The following is a 21,306-nucleotide window of genomic DNA, read 5'->3' on the forward strand; positions in this document are numbered from 1 at the left end:
TCGTCGTCCGTCAACAATTGCCTTCTCCTCTGAAACCGCAAGTCCAATTGCTTTGAAATTTTATATGCAGCTCACTTGGGGTGACCTTACTTGAGTTTGTTCAAATCGTGGTGAAATTTGCATATTTGTATTTTTGGGGCATTTTTTGGTGTTTTTGGTAAAAAAATCTTCTTCTCTGAAACCGCTTGTCCGATTGCTTTGAAATTTGATATGCAGTTTACTTAGGGTGACTTCGGTCAGATTTGTTCAAATCGTGGTGAAATTTGCATATTTGTATTTTTAAGGCAATTAAAAATCTTTAAAAATCTTCTTCTTCAAAAGTACCAGTCAGACAGCTTTGATATTTGGTACATATGTCTCTAGGGATGATCTATTTCAGATTTATTCAAAGTGTGCAGAAATATGCAAATTTACATTTTTAAGAGCAATTTTTGCCATTTTTGGTCAAAAAATGTATTTCTCTAAAAGTACTGATCTGATAGTTTTGAAATTTGGTATGCAGGTTTCTATAGATGAACTAAGTAATATATATATAATTTCTGATGAAATCTGTAATTTTGTATTTTTGGGGCAATTTTTGCCATTTTTGGTCAAAAAATGTGTATTTCCAAAAGTTCTCATCTGATAGCTTTGCAATTTTGGTATACAGGTTCCTACAGATGAACAAAATTATATTTATTGAAATTATGCTGAAATCTGCAATTTTGTATTTTTGGGGCAATTTTTGCCACTTTTGGTCAAAAAATGTGTATTTCCAAAACTACTCATCTGATAGCTTTGCAATTTGGTATACAGGTTCCTACAGATCACCTTAATGATATTTATTGAAATTATGATGAAATCTGCAAGTTTGAATTTTTGGGTCAATTTTTTAGCTCCGCTGTCAGCGACGCGGAGCTTATCAAATAGGTTGATTTTCCGTCGTCGTCCGTCGTCGTCGTCGTCCGTCAACAATTGCCTTCTCTTCTGAAACTGCAAGTCTAATTGCTTTGGAATTTTATATGCACTTCACTTGGGGTGACCTCACTTCAGTTTGTACAAATCGTGGTGAAATTTGCATATTTGTATTTTTGGGGCATTTTTTGGTGTTTTTGGTAAAAAAATCTTCTACTCTGAAACCGCTTGTCCGATTGCTTTGAAATTCGGTATGCAGTTTACTTCGGGTGACTTCAGTCAGATTTCTTCAAATCGTGGTGAAATTTGTATATTTGTATTTTTAAGGCAATTTTTGTCATTTTTGGTAAAAAAATCTTTAAAAATCTTCTTCTTCAAAACTACCAGTCAAATAGCTTTGATATTTGGTACATATGTCCCTAGGGATGATCTATTTCAGATTTGTTCAAATTGTGCAGAAATATGCAAATTTGCATTTTTAAGTCAATGTTTGCCAATTTTGGTCAAAAAATGTATTTCTCAAAAAGTACTGGTCTGATAGTTTTGAAATTCAGTAGACAGGTTTCTATAGATGAACTAAGTAATATGTATGTAATTTCTGATGAAATCTGTAATTTTGTATTTTTGGGGCAATTTTTGCCATTTTTGGTCAAAAAATGTGTATTTCCAAAACTACTCATCTGATAGCTTTGCAATTTTGTATGTATACACATTCCTACAGATCATCTTTGATATTTATTGAAATTATGATGAAATCTGCAATTTTGTAATTTTGGGGCAACTTTAGCCATTTTTAGTCAAAAAATGTGTTTCTCAAAAAGTACTCATCTGATAGCTTTGAAATTTGGTATACAGGTTTCTATAGATGAACTAAATGACACTAATTGAAATTATGATGAAATCTGCGATTTTGAATTTTTTGGGCAATTTTAGCCATTTTTTGGTCAAACATATGTTTCTCAAAAAGTACTCTAACAGCTTTGAAATTTGGTATACAGGTTTCTATAGATGAACTAAATTTGATCTTTTGAAATTATGATGAAATCTGCATTTTTTGTGGGGGGGGGGGGCAATTGTTGCCATTTTTGGTCAGAAAATTTTATTCTCAAAAAACTACTCATCAGATAGCTTTGGTTGACATGTTCTTAGGGATGATCCGATGTGATATATTCAAAGTATGATGAAATCTTCAATTGTGTATTTTTGCACCTATTTTAGCCACTTTTTTCTGGCCACTGCATTGAGCTATCAAAGATTTCCACCTTCTTCATCAACATGTGTCAAAAATAGTTATTCTCTACATAAACACAGCGGAGCTATATCGGCCGCTAGGTCGCTTGTTCCATTTTTGGTTAAAAAATGTGTTTCTCAAAAAGTACTGGTCCAACAGCTTTGAAATTTGGTATACAGGTTTCTATAGATGAACTAAATTTGATCTTTTGAAATTATGATGAAATCTGCAATTTTTATTTTGGGGGAAATTGTTGCCATTTTTGGTCAGAAAATTTTATTCTCAAAAAACGACTCATCAGATATTAGCTTTGGTTGACATGTTCTTAGGGATGATCCGATGTGATATATGCAAAGTATGATGAAATCTTCAATTGTGTATTTTTGCAGCTATTTTAGCCACTTTTTTCTGGCCACTGCATTGAGCTATCAAAGATTTCCACCTTCTTCATCAACATGTGTCAAAAATAGTTATTCTCTACATAAACACAGCGGAGCTATATCGACCGCTAGGTAGCTTGTTCATATATCTCAATAATTTATTTGGAAATGAACAAAATTTGGTAAACAATGTTTAGCTGTTCTAGCTTGTTTTATTAAAACAGTGCAGCCAAACGTGATGATTAGTTTTGGTCGCATATTTGTAGCTTTTCTGTCAATGACACGGAGCCGATAAAGATGGGTGACTTAACCATGGCATCTGTCATCAATTGTCAGTCAATGTGGAACTTCTAACAATGGTCCAGTTGCTTCAGTGTGAGTGGTCCAAATGCTACCTTGAGTCAGATGTGTTCAGATTAGCATTAAATTTGAGTTTTTTTAGTTTTTTTCTTTTCTTTTCTTTAAATTATCTGTCTCTAAAGTGATTGAGAGATTTCAAAGTTGGGTTTTCAAGGTATTATCTCATTTTTTATCAAATAGACATGAACTTTACATATTAATATTTTTTTGCAACTTTCCCCGATTTTGATCCAACAACTGGTCATCTTGTATGAAACAACTTGTCTGATGAATGTAAAAGTTTGATTTCAGTTTCCAAAGAAAACTTTTTTCTGATTTGATCAAATTATGGTGACATAAGATTGTGTGAATTCCTACTGGCAAATTCATTGTTTCATGTCTCATATCATCAGCATAACAGACAAGCTTGCAATGCAGCTGTGACGAGTGAACTAGGACAATTTCCACTTCTATTTGAGATCAGACTTAATATTGTTAAATACTGTCATCTTATTGTACAACTTCCACATAATAATTCTGCTAAAGAAGCTTTCCTGGAGCAAATGGTAAACAACACTATCAATAAATCCTAGTTTAACTGTTTAAGTGCTGTAATTAAAGAAAATGGAATGGACTTTCTCCTTGGTAAAGCTCCATCACTGAAACAAAAAAAAAGTTACAGGTGGATTAATGAAAACAAATTTAACAAACAATTATGAGGTCTTTTGGAAAAATTTGATCACCGATAAAAATAGTAAATTAAGAGTGTAAGCCAAAATAAAACATCATTTTAGATTAGAGAGTTACAAAATGAAAAAAGATAATTACTCGTACATGATCTAGCAATTGAAAAAGGGAGACACACTGTTCCAAAAACCCCAATTACTGAAAGATACTGCAATCAATGTAACACCAACAGTATTGAAGATGAAACACATTTTTAGCTCCCATAGCCATATGTATATATGGCAATGGAAGCTATTCTTATAGGCTAGGGAAATGTCTGTATGTATGTATGTCTGTATGTCTGTATGTCTGTATGTCTGTGTGTCTGTATGTCTGTATGTCTGTATGTCTGTATGTCTGTATGTCTGTCCGTCAACATCAAAAACTCCAAAACCGCTGTACATTTCATCTTGATATTTAGTGTGTACATGGATGATGGGCTGTAGATGAGATTTTGTTCAAATGAAGTTGTCATTGCCAAAAATATGCAAATTAAGTGAAAAAATGTAAAAACAGTCAAAATTGAAAAAACTCAATAACCACTGAGCAGATTACATGAAAAATTAGCATGTAAGTACTTTGGGCTGACATGAAATGATTGTGCACATCTTGGGTCAGTATCTTGGACTTGCTATTTTTCATGAATTTTTTTGTAATTTTCTCCCATTTTTGGTCAAAAAATCTCCTGCTCTGAAACCACAAGTCCGATTGATTTGAAACTTGGTATGGAAGTGCATAGGAGTGACCTTTGCCAAATTTGGGCAAATCGTGGTGAAATTTGCATATTTTTAGTTTACACGTCCATAGACTCCCATGTATAAGGCAGATCTCCATAGACTCCCATGTATAAGGCCACGAAAAATAAAAATTTAGTTTCTCATCGTATTCATATTGCAAAAAGGATGCAGTGACACAATTTTAGTCCCCACGGATGAAGTCCAGTGAGCTTATAGATTGGGTCATGTCCGTCTGTTCGTCCATCCGTGAGTCCATCCGTTCACACAGATATCTCAGATATTTTGACAAAATGTCATGTGACCTTGATGACCTTTGATCTCAAATATACATATTTGTCCATAACTCAGTAACCACAAGTGCTACCACCCTTCATATATGGTATGATGGGACAGCTTATGACGCCACATATTGTACCTCATTAATTATGCACATATCTAATTTTGAGCGAGCCAATAGAGCTAGAGGTCTGATTTTTGGTATATAGGGATAACTTAGCAATACAATTTTTTTGACAAAATGTCACGTGACCTGGGTGACCTTTGACCTCAAATATACATATTTGTCCATAACTCAGTAACCACAAGTGCTACAGCCTTCATGTATGGTATAATGGGACACCTTATGACGCCACATATTATACCTCATTAATTATGTGCATATCTAATTTTGAGCGAGCCAATAGAGCTAGAGGTCTGATTTTTGGTATATAGGGATAACTTAGCAAAACAATTTTTTTGACAAAATGTCACATGACCTCGGTGACCTTTGACCTCAAATATACATATTTGTCCATAACTCAGTAACCACAAGTGCTACAGCCTTCATGTATGGTATGATGGGACACCTTATGACGCCACATATTGTACCTCATTAATTATGTGCATATCTAATTTTGAGCGAGCCAATAGAGCTAGAGGTCTGATTTTTGGTATATAGGGATAACTTAGCAATACAATTTTTTTGACAAAATGTCACGTGACCTCGGTGACCTTTGACCTCAAATATACATATTTGTCCATAACTCAGTAACCACAAGTGCTACAGCCTTCATGTTTGGTATGATGGGACACCTGATGACGCCACATACTGTACCTCAATAATTATGCGCATATCTCATTCTGAGCGAGCCAATAGAGCTGGATGTCTGATTTTTGGTATATAGGGATAACTTAGCAATACAATTTTTTGACCAAATGTCATGTGACCTCGATGACCTTTTACCTAAAATATATGTTTATGTCAAAAAAAAGTAACCACAAGTGCTATGTCGTTTGTATTTAGTAGGATGGGAGACCTTATGACAACACACGCTTTACCTCATTAATTATGTACACATCTAATTCTGGGCAAGCGAATAGAGCTAGAGATCTGATTTTTTGGCATATAGGGATTAATTAGCAATATAATTTTTTTTTCTCAAAATGTCATGTGACCTCGATGACCTTTGACCTTGATTATACATATATATGCATATTTCAGTAACCACAAGTTCTATACCCTCCAATTTTGATAGGATATTAGACCTTAAGATGTCACATCTTGTACCTCATTTATAATGCGCATATGTATTTCTTGGCTGGCCAATACTGCTAGAGGTCTGATCTTTTTCCCGATTTAGAACCATAACTTAGACATGCCTCATGTGTTTCAAATTGGGAACAACGACATAGACCTATGTGCCCATAGATCTCAACATATACACTCCAGTGATACTTCTTAATGACCACATTTTCCTGCCCCATCAAGACTAATACTCCTATTACAAGTGGGGACTATGTCATTGTAAATGACTTGTTGAGTTAATGGTTGTATCACAGTATTCGATATATCTAATTCTGTATTTTTTCCATTTTATATTCTGAATAATTACATTAAACATATTTCACTGTCTCCAGTACATTTCATTTAAGTATTTTCACTTCATGCACTTTATCCCTTTCACACATGTTCAAATATCTGACCAGAGAACAAACACTAAATAGTCCAGGATGGGAGCTACAGTGTCATTGACGCTATTTTTTATTAGTCCATCAGAAATATAAAGTCCAAAGGAAGAACTTTTTCAATAAAATCAATTTCCAAAATGATACAACTGAAAACCAGCTTATTTTTAGCTCTGCTGTCAGCGACGCGGAGCTTATCAAATAGGTTGATTTTCTGTCGTCGTCCGTCGTCGTCGTCGTCCGTCGTCGTCAGTCAACAATTGCCTTCTCCTCTGAAACCGCAAGTCCAATTGCTTTGAAATTTTATATGCAGTTCACTTAAGGTGACCTCACTTCAGTTTGTTCAAATCGTGTTGAAATTTGCATATTTGTATTTTTGGGGCATTTTTTGATGTTTTTGGTAAAAAAATCTTCTTCTCTGAAACCGCTTGTCCGATTGCTTTGAAATTTGATATGCAGTTTGTTAGGGTGACTTCAGTCAGATTTGTTCAAATCGTGGTGAAATTTGCATATTTGTATTTTTAAAGCAATTTTTGTCATTTCTGGTAAAAATATCTTTAAAAATCTTCTTCTTCAAAATTGCCAGTCAGATAGCTTTGATATTTAATACATAGGTCCCTAGGGATGATCTATTTCAGATTTGTTCAAATTGTGCAGAAATATGCAAATTTGCATTTTTAAGGCAATTTTTGCCATATTTGGTCAAAAAATTTATTTCTCAAAAAGTACTGGTCTGATTGTTTTGAAATTCGGTATACAGGTTTCTATCGATGAACTAAGTAATATGTATTGAATTTCTGATGAAATCTGTAATTTTGTATTTTTGGGGCAATTTTTGCCATTTTTGGTCAAAAAATGTGTATTTCCAAAACTACTCATCCGATAGCTTTGAAATTTGGTATACAGGTTCCTACAGATTAACTAAATGATTGTTATTGAAATTATGATGAAATCTACAATTTTGTAATTTTGGGGCAATTTTTGCCAGTTTTTGTCAAAAAATGTGTATTTCCAAAACTACTCATCCGATAGCTTTGAAATTTGGTGTACAGGTTTCTACAGATGAACTAAATGATAATATTTGAAATTATGATGAAATCTGCAATTTTGTAATTTTGGGGCAATTTTTGCCATTTTTGGTCAAAACATGTGTTTCTCAAAAAGTACTGGTCTGATAGCTTTGAAATTTGGTATACAGGTTTCTACAGATGAGCTAAGTAATATATTGAATTTCTGATGAAATCTTTAATTTTGTATTTTTGGGGCAATTTTTGCCATTTTTGGTCAAAAAATGTGTATATTCAAAACTACTCATCTGATAGCTTTGAAATTTGGTATACAGGTTTCCGTAGATGAACTAAATGATATTTATTGAAATAATGATGAAATCTGCAATTTTGAATTTTTGGGGCAATTTTTCCTATTTTTGGTCAAAAAATGCGTTTCTCAAAAAGTACTTGTCTAACAGCTTTGAAATTTGGTATACAGGTTTCTATAGATGAACTAAATTTGATCTTTTGAAATTATGATGAAATCTGCAATTTTTACTTTTGGGGGCAATTGTTGCCAGTTTTGGTCAAAAAATTTATTCTCAAAAACTACTCATCAGATAGCTTTGGTTGACATGTTCTTAGGGATGATCCTATGTGATACATTCAAAGTATGATGAAATCTTCAATTTCGTATTTTTGCAGCTTATTTTAGCCACTTTTTTCTGGCCACTGCATCGAGCTATCAAAGATTTCCACCCTTCTTCATCAACATGTGTCAAAAATAGTTATTCTCTACATAAACACAGCGGAGCTATATCGGCCGCTAGGTCGCTTGTTCTACTAACAAAACAAAAGTTATCTTTTAGAACAAATGGCAAAACAAATTGCAAATTGTAAAACATGCTGTGTGATCATTTTTGAATCCAGAAGTTGTCAAATTGAAAATAGTCCGGTTCACTTTCAGTTTAATGATGATATGATGTAATGTTAAAGCAGATCTTTTCAACACACAGCTCTTCCACCTCAGTGTAACAGTGTGATGATCTCACAAACTGATGATGGTAGAACGACTGGGGAGATCACGTCAACTAACTATCCATTACCATATCCACATAACCAAGACTGCAGTTGGACCATACAGGTGAAGTTTCTTTCATGTGTGAATGAAAAACTAATTGCCATACAGCTACTATATGATGTTATTATAACCAATGTTATGACAACAAGTGTACAAAGGTCAGCTTGATATCTTTGTTGGCGATGCTGTTATGCAGTCCAATAAATAGCTCATGCAAATGAAGCTTCAATTAGGATATTAAAACAACTGGTGTGCTCCAGCATTATTGTTTTGTAAATATGTAACTTTGAATTCTGGTGGGTTTTTTTTGACCACTTTCTAATTTTTGTGCTTGTGAATTGCTGTCAGTGACATTTTCATTTTTAGCTGTCATTTTGCAGATGTATGTTACAAGTTTGGGCTTATAGAGTTTTGTCTGTTGTCTGTATGTGTCCTATAATCCACTTGTCATGAAACTTTCAAACATGGTCAAACTTACATCAGTTCAAGTCAAGATGATATGCAATGTCATTGACACTTTTTTTATTTAAAGGTCTCACCTGGGAGCAAAATAGCTTTTATTTTTGAAGATTTTGATGTTGAGAGTTCAATGTTTCCTGATTTTCCATGTCGTTATGACTACATTGCGTTGAGAAACAGTCATGAATCTCTTTCTGATGCTATCAGGTGAGAAACTGTAAGTTAGCATTTGCACGTAGACAGGAACTACAACATAGTGTTTGCATGCATACAGGTAAATGCCAGGTAGTGTTTGCATGTATACAGATAAATACAAGGTAGTGTTTGCATGTATACAGGTAAATGCCAGGTAGTGTTTGCATGTATACAGGTAAATGCAAGGTAGTGTTTGCATGTATACAGGTAAATGCAAGGTGGTGTTTGCATGTATACAGGTAAATGCCAGGTAGTGTTTGTATACATACAGGTAAATGCCAGGTGGTGTTTGCATGTATACAGGTAAATGCCAGGTAGTGTTTGCATGTATACAGGTAAATGCAAGGTAGTGTTTGCATGTATACAGGTAAATGCCAGGTAGTGTTTGTATGTATACAGGTAAATGCCAGGTAGTGTTTGCATGTATACAGGTAAATGCCAGGTTGTGTTTGCATGTATACAGGTAAATGCAAGGTAGTGTTTGCATGTATACAGGTAAATGCAAGGTAGTGTTTGCATGTATACAGGTAAATGCAAGGTAGTGTTTGCATGTATACAGATAAATGCAAGGTAGTGTTTGCATGTATACAGGTAAATGCAAGGTAGTGTTTGCATGTATACAGGTAAATGCAAGGTAGTGTTTGCATGTATACATGCAGATGAATGCAAGTAAATATGCAAGGTAGTGTTTGCATGCATACAGGTAAATGCAAGGTAGTGTTTGCATGTATACAGGTAAATGCAAGGTAGTGTTTGCATGTATACAGATAAATGCAAGGTAGTGTTTGCATGTATACAGGTAAATGCAAGGTAGTGTTTGCATGTATACAGGTAAATGCAAGGTAGTGTTTGCATGTATACAGGTAAATGCAAGGTAGTGTTTGCATGTATACAGGTAAATGCCAGGTAGTGTTTGTATACATACAGGTAAATGCCAGGTGGTGTTTGCATGTATACAGGTAAATGCCAGGTAGTGTTTGCATGTATACAGGTAAATGCAAGGTAGTGTTTGCATGTATACAGGTAAATGCCAGGTAGTGTTTGTATGTATACAGGTAAATGCCAGGTAGTGTTTGCATGTATACAGGTAAATGCCAGGTTGTGTTTGCATGTATACAGGTAAATGCAAGGTAGTGTTTGCATGTATACAGGTAAATGCAAGGTAGTGTTTGCATGTATACAGGTAAATGCAAGGTAGTGTTTGCATGTATACAGGTAAATGCAAGGTAGTGTTTGCATGTATACAGGTAAATGCAAGGTAGTGTTTGCATGTATACAGGTAAATGCAAGGTAGTGTTTGCATGTATACATGCAGATGAATGCAAGTAAATATGCAAGGTAGTGTTTGCATGCATACAGGTAAATGCAAGGTAGTGTTTGCATGTATACAGGTAAATGCAAGGTAGTGTTTGCATGTATACAGATAAATGCAAGGTAGTGTTTGCATGTATAGAGGTAAATGCAAGGTAGTGTTTGCATGTATACAGGTAAATGCAGGTAGTGTTTGCATGTATACAGTAAATGCAAGGTAGTGTTTGCATGTATACAGATAAATGCAAGGTAGTGTTTGCATGTATACAGGTAAATGCAAGGTAGTGTTTGCATGTATACAGGTAAATGCAAGGTAGTGTTTGCATGTATACATGCAGATGAATGCAAGTAAATAGCAAGGTAGTGTTTGCATGCATACAGGTAAATGCAAGGTAGTGTTTGCATGTATACAGGTAAATGCAAGGTAGTGTTTGCATGTATACAGATAAATGCAAGGTAGTGTTTGCATGTATACAGGTAAATGCAAGGTAGTGTTTGCATGTATACAGGTAAATGCAAGGTAGTGTTTGCATGTATACGGTAAATGCAAGGTGGTGTTTGCATGTATACAGGTAAATGCCAGGTAGTGTTTGTATACATACAGGTAAATGCCAGGTGGTGTTTGCATGTATACAGGTAAATGCCAGGTAGTGTTTGCATGTATACAGGTAAATGCAAGGTAGTGTTTGCATGTATACAGGTAAATGCCAGGTAGTGTTTGTATGTATACAGGTAAATGCCAGGTAGTGTTTGCATGTATACAGGTAAATGCCAGGTAGTGTTTGCATGTATACAGGTAAATGCAAGGTAGTGTTTGCATGTATACAGGTAAATGCAAGGTAGTGTTTGCATGTATACAGGTAAATGCAAGGTAGTGTTTGCATGTATACAGATAAATGCAAGGTAGTGTTTGCATGTATACAGGTAAATGCAAGGTAGTGTTTGCATGTATACAGGTAAATGCAAGGTAGTGTTTGCATGTATACATGCAGATGAATGCAAGTAAATATGCAAGGTAGTGTTTGCATGCATACAGGTAAATGCAAGGTAGTGTTTGCATGTATACAGGTAAATGCAAGGTAGTGTTTGCATGTATACAGATAAATGCAAGGTAGTGTTTGCATGTATACATAGATAAATGCAATAAAATAAGTAGTGTTTGCATGTATACAGGTAAATGCAAGGTAGTGTTTGCATGTATACAGGTAAATGCAAGGTAGTGTTTGCATGTATACAGATAAATGCAAGGTAGTGTTTGCATGTATACAGGTAAATGCAAGGTAGTGTTTGCATGTATACAGGTAAATGCAAGGTAGTGTTTGCATGTATACATGCAGATAAATGCAAGTAAATATGCAAGGTAGTGTTGGCATGCATACAGGTAAATGCCAGGTAGTGTTTGCATGTATACAGGTAAATGCAAGTAAATATGCAAGGTAGTGTTTGCATTTTAACAGGTAAATGCAAGGTAGTGTTTGCATGTATACAAGTAAATGCAAGGTAGTGTTTGCATGTATACAAGTAAATGCAAGGTAGTGTTTGCATGTATACCGGTAAATGCAAGGTAGTGTTTGCATGTATACAAGTAAATGCAAGGTAGTGTTTGCATGTATACAGGTAAATGCAAGGTAGTGTTTGCATGCATACAGGTAAATGCAAGGTAGTGTTTGCATGTATACAGATAAATGCAAGGTAGTGTTTGCATGTATACAGGTAAATGCAAGGTAGTGTTTGCATGTATACAAGCAGATAAATGCAAGTACATATGCAAGGTAGTCTTGGCATGCATACAGGTAAATGCAAGGTAGTATTTGCATGTATACAGGTAAATGCAAGTAAATATGCAAGGTAGTGTTTGCATGTAAACAGGTAAATGCAAGGTAGTGTTTGCATGTATACAAGTAAATGCAAGGTAGTGTTTGCATGTATACAAGTAAATGCAAGGTAGTGTTTGCATGTATACCGGTAAATGCAAGGTAGTGTTTGCATGTATACAGATAAATGCAAGGTAGTGTTTGCATGTATACAGGTAAATGCCAGGTAGTGTTTGCATGTATACAGGTAAATGCAAGTAAATATGCAAGGTAGTGTTTGCATGTAAACAGGTAAATGCAAGGTAGTTTTTGCATGTATACACGTAAATGCAAGGTAGTGTTTGCATGTATACAAGTAAATGCAAGGTAGTGTTTGCATGTATACCGGTAAATGCAAGGTAGTGTTTGCATGTATACAAGTAAATGCAAGGTAGTGTTTGCATGTATACAAGTAAATGCAAGGTAGTGTTTGCATGTATACAAGTAAATGTAAGGTAGTGTTTGCATGTATACAAGTAAATGCAAGGTAGTGTTTGCATGTGTACAGGTAAATGCAAGGTAGTGTTTGCATGTATACAAGTAAATGCAAGGTAGTTTTTGCATGTATACAGGTAAATTAAAGGTAGTGTTTGCATGTATACAGATAAATGCAAGGTAGTGTTTGCATGTATACAGGTAAATGCCAGGTAGTGTTTGCATGTATACAGGTAAATGCAAGGTAGTGTTTGCATGTATACAAGTAAATGCAAGGTAGTGTTTGCATGTATACAGGTAAATGCAAGGTAGTGTTTGCATGTATACAGGTAAATGCCAGGTAGTGTTTGCATGTATACAGGTAAATGCCAGGTAGTGTTTGCATGTATACAGGTAAATGCCAGGTAGTGTTTGCATGCATACAGATAAATGCCAGGTAGTGTTTGCATGTATACAAGTCAGGTAAATGCAGGACAAGTGAGGAGCAGCAACACTTACGGTACTGTCACCATGTTTCTTGGTTCTGACCCTAATCAAACAAAGCTTGAAATGATTGGCTGTACACAAATTAGATCAATTGATCTTTGGTATGTACCAATTGTGATCAAATTTGAGCGACACTGTATAATTGCGGTATTTTTTTGCATTTCTCGTGACAGCATCCTGAGTTTCTGACATCAGAGATACATGCTCCAAGATTTGTAAATGTATTATCATAACATGATGAAAGACCATGCATATGCTTTACTCATGTTTAGACACCTTGATTCATATGTTTTGAAACCACATCACAGAGAGATGTCAAGATATTGAAAAAGTATAGGGTCAAGGACAGAACCTTGAAATAAAAGAGTCTGCAGTTACACACTGTCTATAATTTGAAAGCCTTAACTTAAGCAATGTCTTTAATGCAGGACCAGTCATAAGTAGGTTGAAAATGCTGTGATTGACTATGTCAAAAGCAGCAGAAAGATCTTAGTAAAAGGAGGTTAGAGCAAGTAAAAAGTCGTTGGTTACAATTGTGTTGTAATACGATTTGCTGGTATTTCTTTTGTCTGTAGGTATTGTGGGTCTTCTTTACCGCAGTGTTTTACATCAGTTACCAATGAGATTCAGGTGTATTTCCATTCAGACTTTTCAGCAGCTAGACGAGGATTCAAAGCATGGTATACTCCCATTGAACCATGGCAAACATGTACATCCATTATCTCAGGTGGTGTGGATATATTTGAAGTCACCACGGTAGCAACATCAACTCCATCTCTAGGTGAGATGTTTCACATATCCTCTGCAAGATTTACACATTCTTACTCTTTCAAGCACTTTGTGTTCAAATATTACTTCTTAGGGGGACTCTGCACCGAACACTGTCACAGCGTATTTTGCTCAAAAATCACTTTTTGCAAATATTTGTGCAATTTTAATTAATTTGTTAACTCAAAACTAAAATATTGGTTTGGTTCACCTTTTCGCTTGTCAAGCAGTTGAAAGTTGAGTGATAGAGAAGTCTTAATTTATGCAAATGTTGCAAATCACCCAATTTCATGGCTTCTCTTTGCTCCCCATTTCAAAATTTCAAAAGAATTTAACTCCACTCTGGCTGGGTCAATTTTCCTGAAATTTTCACACTATGTTGTTTAAATGCTACATAAAAAAACAACCGTTTTGTTTGGCAATAAATTTCTTACATTTTGAATAAGAGGCATTTCAATTTTGCTAATCATGATTTTAATCATTGACAATTTTTTGAGTGTCAGTCTTCGACCCTTGCCATTTTAGAATGAGGATAGATAATGCAAAATAAAATCGTTGTTTGTTTTAGTCCCCACGGACACTGTCCGGGGGGACTTATAGGTTTGGTCATGTCTGTGCGTGCGTGCGTGTGTGCGTGCGTGCGTGCGTCCGTTCACACAGATATCTCAAAGACGCCTGGAGCGATTTCGTTCAAACTTGGTACAAGGATAGTACCCTACCTCATACAGATGCACGTCGATTTGTTTCACTATGCGATCAAATTTGGCCGTGTTAGAGGACTTTTTAGTTTTCACCTCCATAGACTCCCATGTATAAGGCAGTCCATAGACTCCCATGTATAAGGCAGTCCATAGACTCCCATGTATAAGGCAGTCCATAGACTCCCGTGTATAAGGCCAAGGAAAATAAAAATTTAGTTTCTCAGCGTATTCATATTGCAAAAAGGATGCAGTGACACTGTTTTTAGTCCCCACAGATATAGTCCAGGGGGCTTATAGATTGGGTCATGTCCGTCCGTGAGTCCATCCGTGAGTCCATCCGTTCACGCAGATATCTCAGACACTTTGTCATGTGACCTTCATGACCTTTGACCTCAAATATACATATTTGTCCATAACTCAGTAACCACAAGTGCTACACCCTTCATATTTGGTATGATGGGATACGTTATGACGCCACATATTGTTCCTCATTAATTATGCGCATATCTAATTTTAAGCGAGCCAATAGAGCTAGAGGTCTGATTTTTGGTATATAGGGATAACTTAGCAATACAATTTTTTTTTGACAAAATGTCACATGACCTCAATGACCTTTGACCTCAAATATACATATTTGTCCATAACTCAGTAACCACAAGTGCTACACCCTTCATATATGGTATGATATGGGACACCTTATGACGCAACATATTGTTCCTCATTAATTATGTGCATATCTAATTTTGAGCGAGCCAATAGAGCTAGAGGTCTGATTTTTGGTATATAGGTAGGGGGGTCGCAGGTCCTGGATGGCCCGTTCTGGTGCGCGCACGTACAATGCTAACGCACAAAAATAGGAAAATATTGTCGCTCGCCTCATAAAAAATATGACAACTAGATTGAAAATAAAAACCTGCATTTATTTACCTCAAAACGATTGCCAAATTCGCTAATTTTCTTGTGTCTCTGAGTTTCCTTTAAGTAGTTATGTGACCTCAAAGTATAGAGGTTTTCTACAGTTCATGGCTAGCCGCCGCCGCTGTCGCGATCATGCGATCACGCAGCGGATTTTTGAATCATTCTCCAGAGATCGCCTTTGCACGTTACACTTTCAAAGTAACTGTAATTAATAGCCGAGGATTCGACCTTTTCAATGACGTCACTGCTTTTTTGGTACGATGATTTGATGAAAATCTACAATCAAGTGAAGTTTTAAAATGTGTTTTACAGAAAATCGTTCGATATGAAAGTAAAAAAGCAGCTATATCATGAAAAAATTCAGAATTAGGGCTTTTAAATGATAATAAATTAAATGTAGTATGGTCGAATGCGGCGCACGGAATTACCTGCTAACGTCATGCTTACAACACATTGAGGTCAAAATGGCATGTGCCCTCAATCGTATTCAAGCTATGCGGAAGTGTGACGTCGCTGTCTTCAGACAACATGCGTCGCCTGATAACTGACGGTGTTCGTCCGGTAAGCATTTTACATTGTAAACTTTGAATTTCGAATTGTGTCTTCCGTTAATATTAAAGATATTGTCAAGAAATTTCGTCAGCCGCTACTGCTTGGTTTACGCGGCGTAAGTTTGTATGTATACATGTTGCCCTGACTTCAACTGTTACGGGTAAATTGTTACTACATTTTGAATATCGAGTACCGGCAACTGATTTTCTGCGTTAAGTTATCAATTTCCCCAGTTTTTATTCTAGATAAACTGCTGTGTACAATTTTTAATATCTTTTTATGCTTTACTATTTTTAGTAATCAATTTCTTTTGTATAACTTTCAGTGTGCAGTGATTATCAGTTCTCTTGGTTTTATGCTATTTTTTCAGGCTTCATTCAAACTTGTGTTGTGATTTTTGGTTGATTGTTTACAAGCATGTTCTGTGAATCTATGTTAAGTTTTTCTGATGATATTTTTTTTTCCTTTTCAGATTATAATTCATGGAATGTACTGAAATTAATTTCATTCTCTTTTTTATGTGTGTGCATTTTTAAAAATATATTTACTTTGCTCAATTATCATGTAACAATTGTTATTAATTAAAATAATTTTTTGAATTTGTTTTGTCCTTGTGCATTATCTTACATAAATTTAATAAAATATAACCTTCAATACCTCAAGTTCTTGTAGGTTTTCTTTCACAAAAATCATATCAATCATTTTCTTTCTCCCTCTCTCTGTATTTCTGTCTGTCTTTATGTCTGACTCTCTCCCCTCTCTCTGTCTCTCACACTCAATTTCTCTCCCTCCTCTCTCTCTAAAATTTCTTCAACTTGACAAACAATGCGCGAAACCCACAGCTTTTGATCGTTACGTTTGATAGTTGCTATAGGATTTGGCTTCTTTATGAGTATTTGCAAACATTAACTTTTCTTGAGTAGATAGAGGTAAGCTGATATTATCATTGAAATCAGCATCCCTTAAAACCTCTATATCATTCATAAAATTGTTGTTTTTCATTTCGTAAATCTGCTGTTGCTATGGACGTTTGAAAATCAACTATTGCTATGGTATGGCTTAGACGGTTGCCACGGCAAGAGATAATCACCAAATCTTATCCATGTGTGATTAGAATACCTGCTTTCTCATGGCAAAACTTCCCAAACTTATGTCAATTTATATAGCACTTCTGTGAAGTTTGCTGTTGTTATGTCTTCTATTTGACAATCGTCGCCATGGTAACTTACATTTCCGGTGACAAAATGCAAAAAGTAATACCAGAAATGAATTGTACTCCACAAACTACCTACTAGGTGTGCAAGACGGCCAATTTACTGTACAACTAGGTATTATAAAGTCAGTCTTTCTGTTTTGGTGCTGGACTTTGACAATTTCAATGTACGCAAATCAACGACAGAGGGTGATTTTTGGATTTTTGTCAGATTTTGAGGTCTGTTTATTCACTCCAAATCAATGCAACCTACCTTTCACACTCTTTTTCCTGAAAACATGAGTCATTTTAACAAAATAACAAACTGAAATAAGTTTTTAACATTTTCATTAGTATTTTATTGACTTCTAAACTTGTAAAATTGTTCAAATAGCTATTTTTTTGGATTTTTGCCAGAAAATATGCTAAAATTTGAGAATTTCAAATCCACATATCTTGAGAACGCAACAACCAATCCACATAATTTAAATGGCATTCAATTTCTTTTTCAAATCTCTATTAAAGTACATGGAAATAGTTAAAGTAATAATTTGCCTTTTTTTTTCTGTTACCCCCCTAATATAGGGATAACTTAGCAATACAATCTTTTTAACAAAATGTTATGTGACCTTGGTGACCTTTAACCTCAAATATACATATTTGTCCATAACTCAGTAACCACAAGTGCTAAACCTTTCATATATGGTATGATGGGACACCTTATGACGCCACATATTGTACCTCATTAATTATGCACATATCTAATTTTGAGCGTACCAATAGAGCTAGAGGTCTGATTTTTGGTATATAGGGATAACTTAGCAATACAATTTTTTTGACAAAATGTCACGTGACCTTGGTGACCTTTGACCTCAAATATACATATTTGTCCATAACTCAGTAACCACAAGTGCTAAACCTTTCATATTTGGTATGATGGGACACCTTATGACGCCACATATTGTACCTCATTAATTATGTGCATATTTAATTTTAAGTGAGCCAATAGAGCTAGAGGTCTGATTTTGGTATATAGGGATAACTATAGGATAGAAATTTTTTGACAAAATGTCATGTGACCTCGATAACCTTTTACCTAAAATATACGTTTATGTCAATAAATAAGTAACCACAAGGTGTTATGTCCTTTATTAGTCCCCACGGACACCGTCCGGGGGGACTTATAGGTTTGGTCATGTACGTGCGTGCGTGCGTGCGTGCGTGCGTGCGTCCGTTCACGCAGATATCTCAGACATGCCCTGGTCAATTTCTTTCAAACTTTGCACAAGGATAGTACCCTACCCCATACAGATGCACGTCAATTTGTTTCACAATGCGATCAAATTTGGCCGTGTTAGAGGACGTTTTAGTTTTCACCTCCATAGACTCCCATGTATAAGGCAGTCTCCATAGACTCCCATGTATAAGGCAGTCCATAGACTCCCATGTATAAGGCAGTCCATAGACTCCCATGTATAAGACCAAGAAAAATAAAAATTTAGTTTCTCATCGTATTCATATTGCAAAAAGGATGCAGTGACACAGTTTTTAGTCCCCACGGATGAAGTCCAGGGGGCTTATAGATTGGGTCATGTCTGTCCGTGAGTCCATCTGTTCACACAGATATCTCGGATATTTTGACAAAATGTCATGTGACCTTGGTGACCTTTGACCTCAAATATATATATTTGTACATAACTCAGTAACCACAAGTGCTACACCCTTCATATATGGTATGATGGGACAGCTTATGATGCCACATATTGTACCTCATTAATTATGCACATATCTAATTTTGAGCGAGCCAATAGAGCTAGAGGTTTGATTTTTGGTATATAGGGATAACTTAACAATACTATATTTTTTTCAAAATGTCACGCGACCTCGGTGACCTTTGACCTCAAATATACATATTTTTCCATAACTCAGTAACCACAAGTGCTACACCCTTCATGTATGGTATGATGGGACAGCTTATGACGCCACATATTGTACCTCATTAATTATGCACATATCTAATTTTGAGCGAGTCAATAGAGCTAGAGGTCTGATTTTTGGTATATAGGGATAACTTAGCAATACAATTTTTTTGACAAAATGTCACGTGACCTCAGTGACCTTTGACCTCAAATATACGTATTTGTCCATAACTCAGTAACCACAAGTGCTACACCCTTCATATATGGTATGATGGGAGACCTTATGATGCTTCATACTGTACCTCATTAATTATGCGTATATCTAATTCTGAGCAAGCCCATAGAGCTGGATGTCTGATTTTTGGTATATAGGGATAACTATAGGATAGAAATTTTTTGACCAAATGTCATATGACCTCGATGACCTTTGACCTGAAATATACGATTATGTTGAAAAATACACCGTGGACCAGTGGTTAGGGTAACGAACTCACTATCGGAGGATGGTGAGTTCGTGACCCAGTTCAAGACCCAGTAGGTCCAGAGTAATGGACTCACTGTCAGAGGACGGTGAGTTCAAGACTCTAGCACGGTGTTGTGCCCCTGAGCAAGGCACTTTACTCCTCAGTGCTCCATTGGGGGAGTTAGTAGGTTATGCATACCTCATCCTGTAATTGGGCTAACGCCCGTTGGATGATGGACTGATAAAAAAAAACCAAAAAAACCCCCAAAAAAACGTAACCACAAGTGCTATGTCCTTTATATTTAGTAGGGTGGGAGACCTTATGACAACACACGCTTTACCTCATTAATTATGCACACATCTAATTCTGGGCAAGCGAATAGAGCTAGAGGTCTGATTTTTGGCATATAGGGATTAATTAGCAATACAATTTTTTTTCAAAATGTCATGTGACCTTATGACCTTTGACATTGATTATACATGCATAACTCAGTAACCACAAGTTCTATACCCTCCATTTCTGATAGGATATTAGACCTTAAGATGTCACATCTTGTACCTCATTATTATGCACATATGTATTTCTTGGCTGGCCAATACAGCTAGAGGTCTGATCTTTTTTCCCGATTTAGAACCATAACTTAGACATGCCTCATGTGTTTCAAATTGAGAACAACGACATAGACCTATGTGCCAATAGATCTCAACATATACACTCCAGTGATACTCCTTAATGACCACATTTCCCTGCCCCATCAAGACTAATACTCCTATTACAAGTGGGGACAATGTCATTGTCAATGACTTGTATTTAGTAGGATGGGAGACCGTATGAAAACACACGCTTTACCTCATTAATTATGTGCATATCTAATTTTAGGCAAGCCAATAGAGCTAGAGGTCTGAATTTTGGCATATAGAGATTAATTAGCAATACAATTTTTTTTTCAAAATTTCACTTGACCTTGATGACCTTTGACCTTGATTATACATATAAATGCATACACAGTATCCACAAGTTCTATACCCTTCAATTTTGATAGGATATTAGACCTTAAGATGTCACATCTTGTACCTCATTTATTATGCGCATATATATTTCTTGGCTGGCCAATACAGCTAGAGGTCAGATCTTTTTTCCCAATTTAGAACCATAACTTAGACATGCCTCTTGTTATAAATTGGCAAAAATAACATAAACCTATGTGCCCATAGATCTGAACATATACACTCCAGTGATACTTCTTAATGACCACATTTCCCTGCCCCATCTAGACTAATACTCCTATTACAAGTGGGGACTATGTCATTGTCAATGACTTGTCTGATTTAGCTTGTATTTAGAAAGTCAGTTTTTATACAAAATAACTATGATTTTATAGACTGATTTTTCATGAAGGATTAGCATGAAAGGTCAATACATAATTCTGTTATTTTGTCATATTTTATACAACTTTTGCAAATTCACAATTGACAATAGATGTTTTTATATTTCTGATGTCTTTTGACGAAAATGTACAGAGATGTAGGTTTACCAGTGTGGAGTTTATTTAATATTGCACTGCATCAGTGTAATGAATATGTGATTATTTTCCACTGAGACATGGTGGCAAGTTGGCCATCATCCAAGATGGGCAGTTCATCAAATGGACATCAAAGGCGTCTTGATGAGCACCCGTATTTTTGTAGTTGATTAAAAAAAAGATCAGAAGCATCCCTACATCATTGGATAA

General features: G+C 35.6%; 1 protein-coding gene across 2 annotated transcripts in view; it reads left to right on the forward strand.

Annotated features, from left to right (window-relative positions):
- Positions 1-21,306, forward strand: part of LOC139115989 (protein SpAN-like) — a 48,372-nt gene that overhangs the window by 17,085 nt on the left and 9,981 nt on the right. For both annotated transcript variants that reach the window (XM_070678510.1, XM_070678582.1), the window contains exons 8-10: positions 8,257-8,384; positions 8,854-8,987; positions 13,636-13,841. In XM_070678510.1, coding sequence (XP_070534611.1) covers positions 8,257-8,384; positions 8,854-8,987; positions 13,636-13,841 — 468 coding nt within the window. The remainder of the gene's footprint in view (positions 1-8,256; positions 8,385-8,853; positions 8,988-13,635; positions 13,842-21,306) is intronic.

Source organism: Ptychodera flava, chromosome 1, assembly GCF_041260155.1.
Source record: "Ptychodera flava strain L36383 chromosome 1, AS_Pfla_20210202, whole genome shotgun sequence".
NCBI classification, from domain to species: domain Eukaryota; kingdom Metazoa; phylum Hemichordata; class Enteropneusta; family Ptychoderidae; genus Ptychodera; species Ptychodera flava.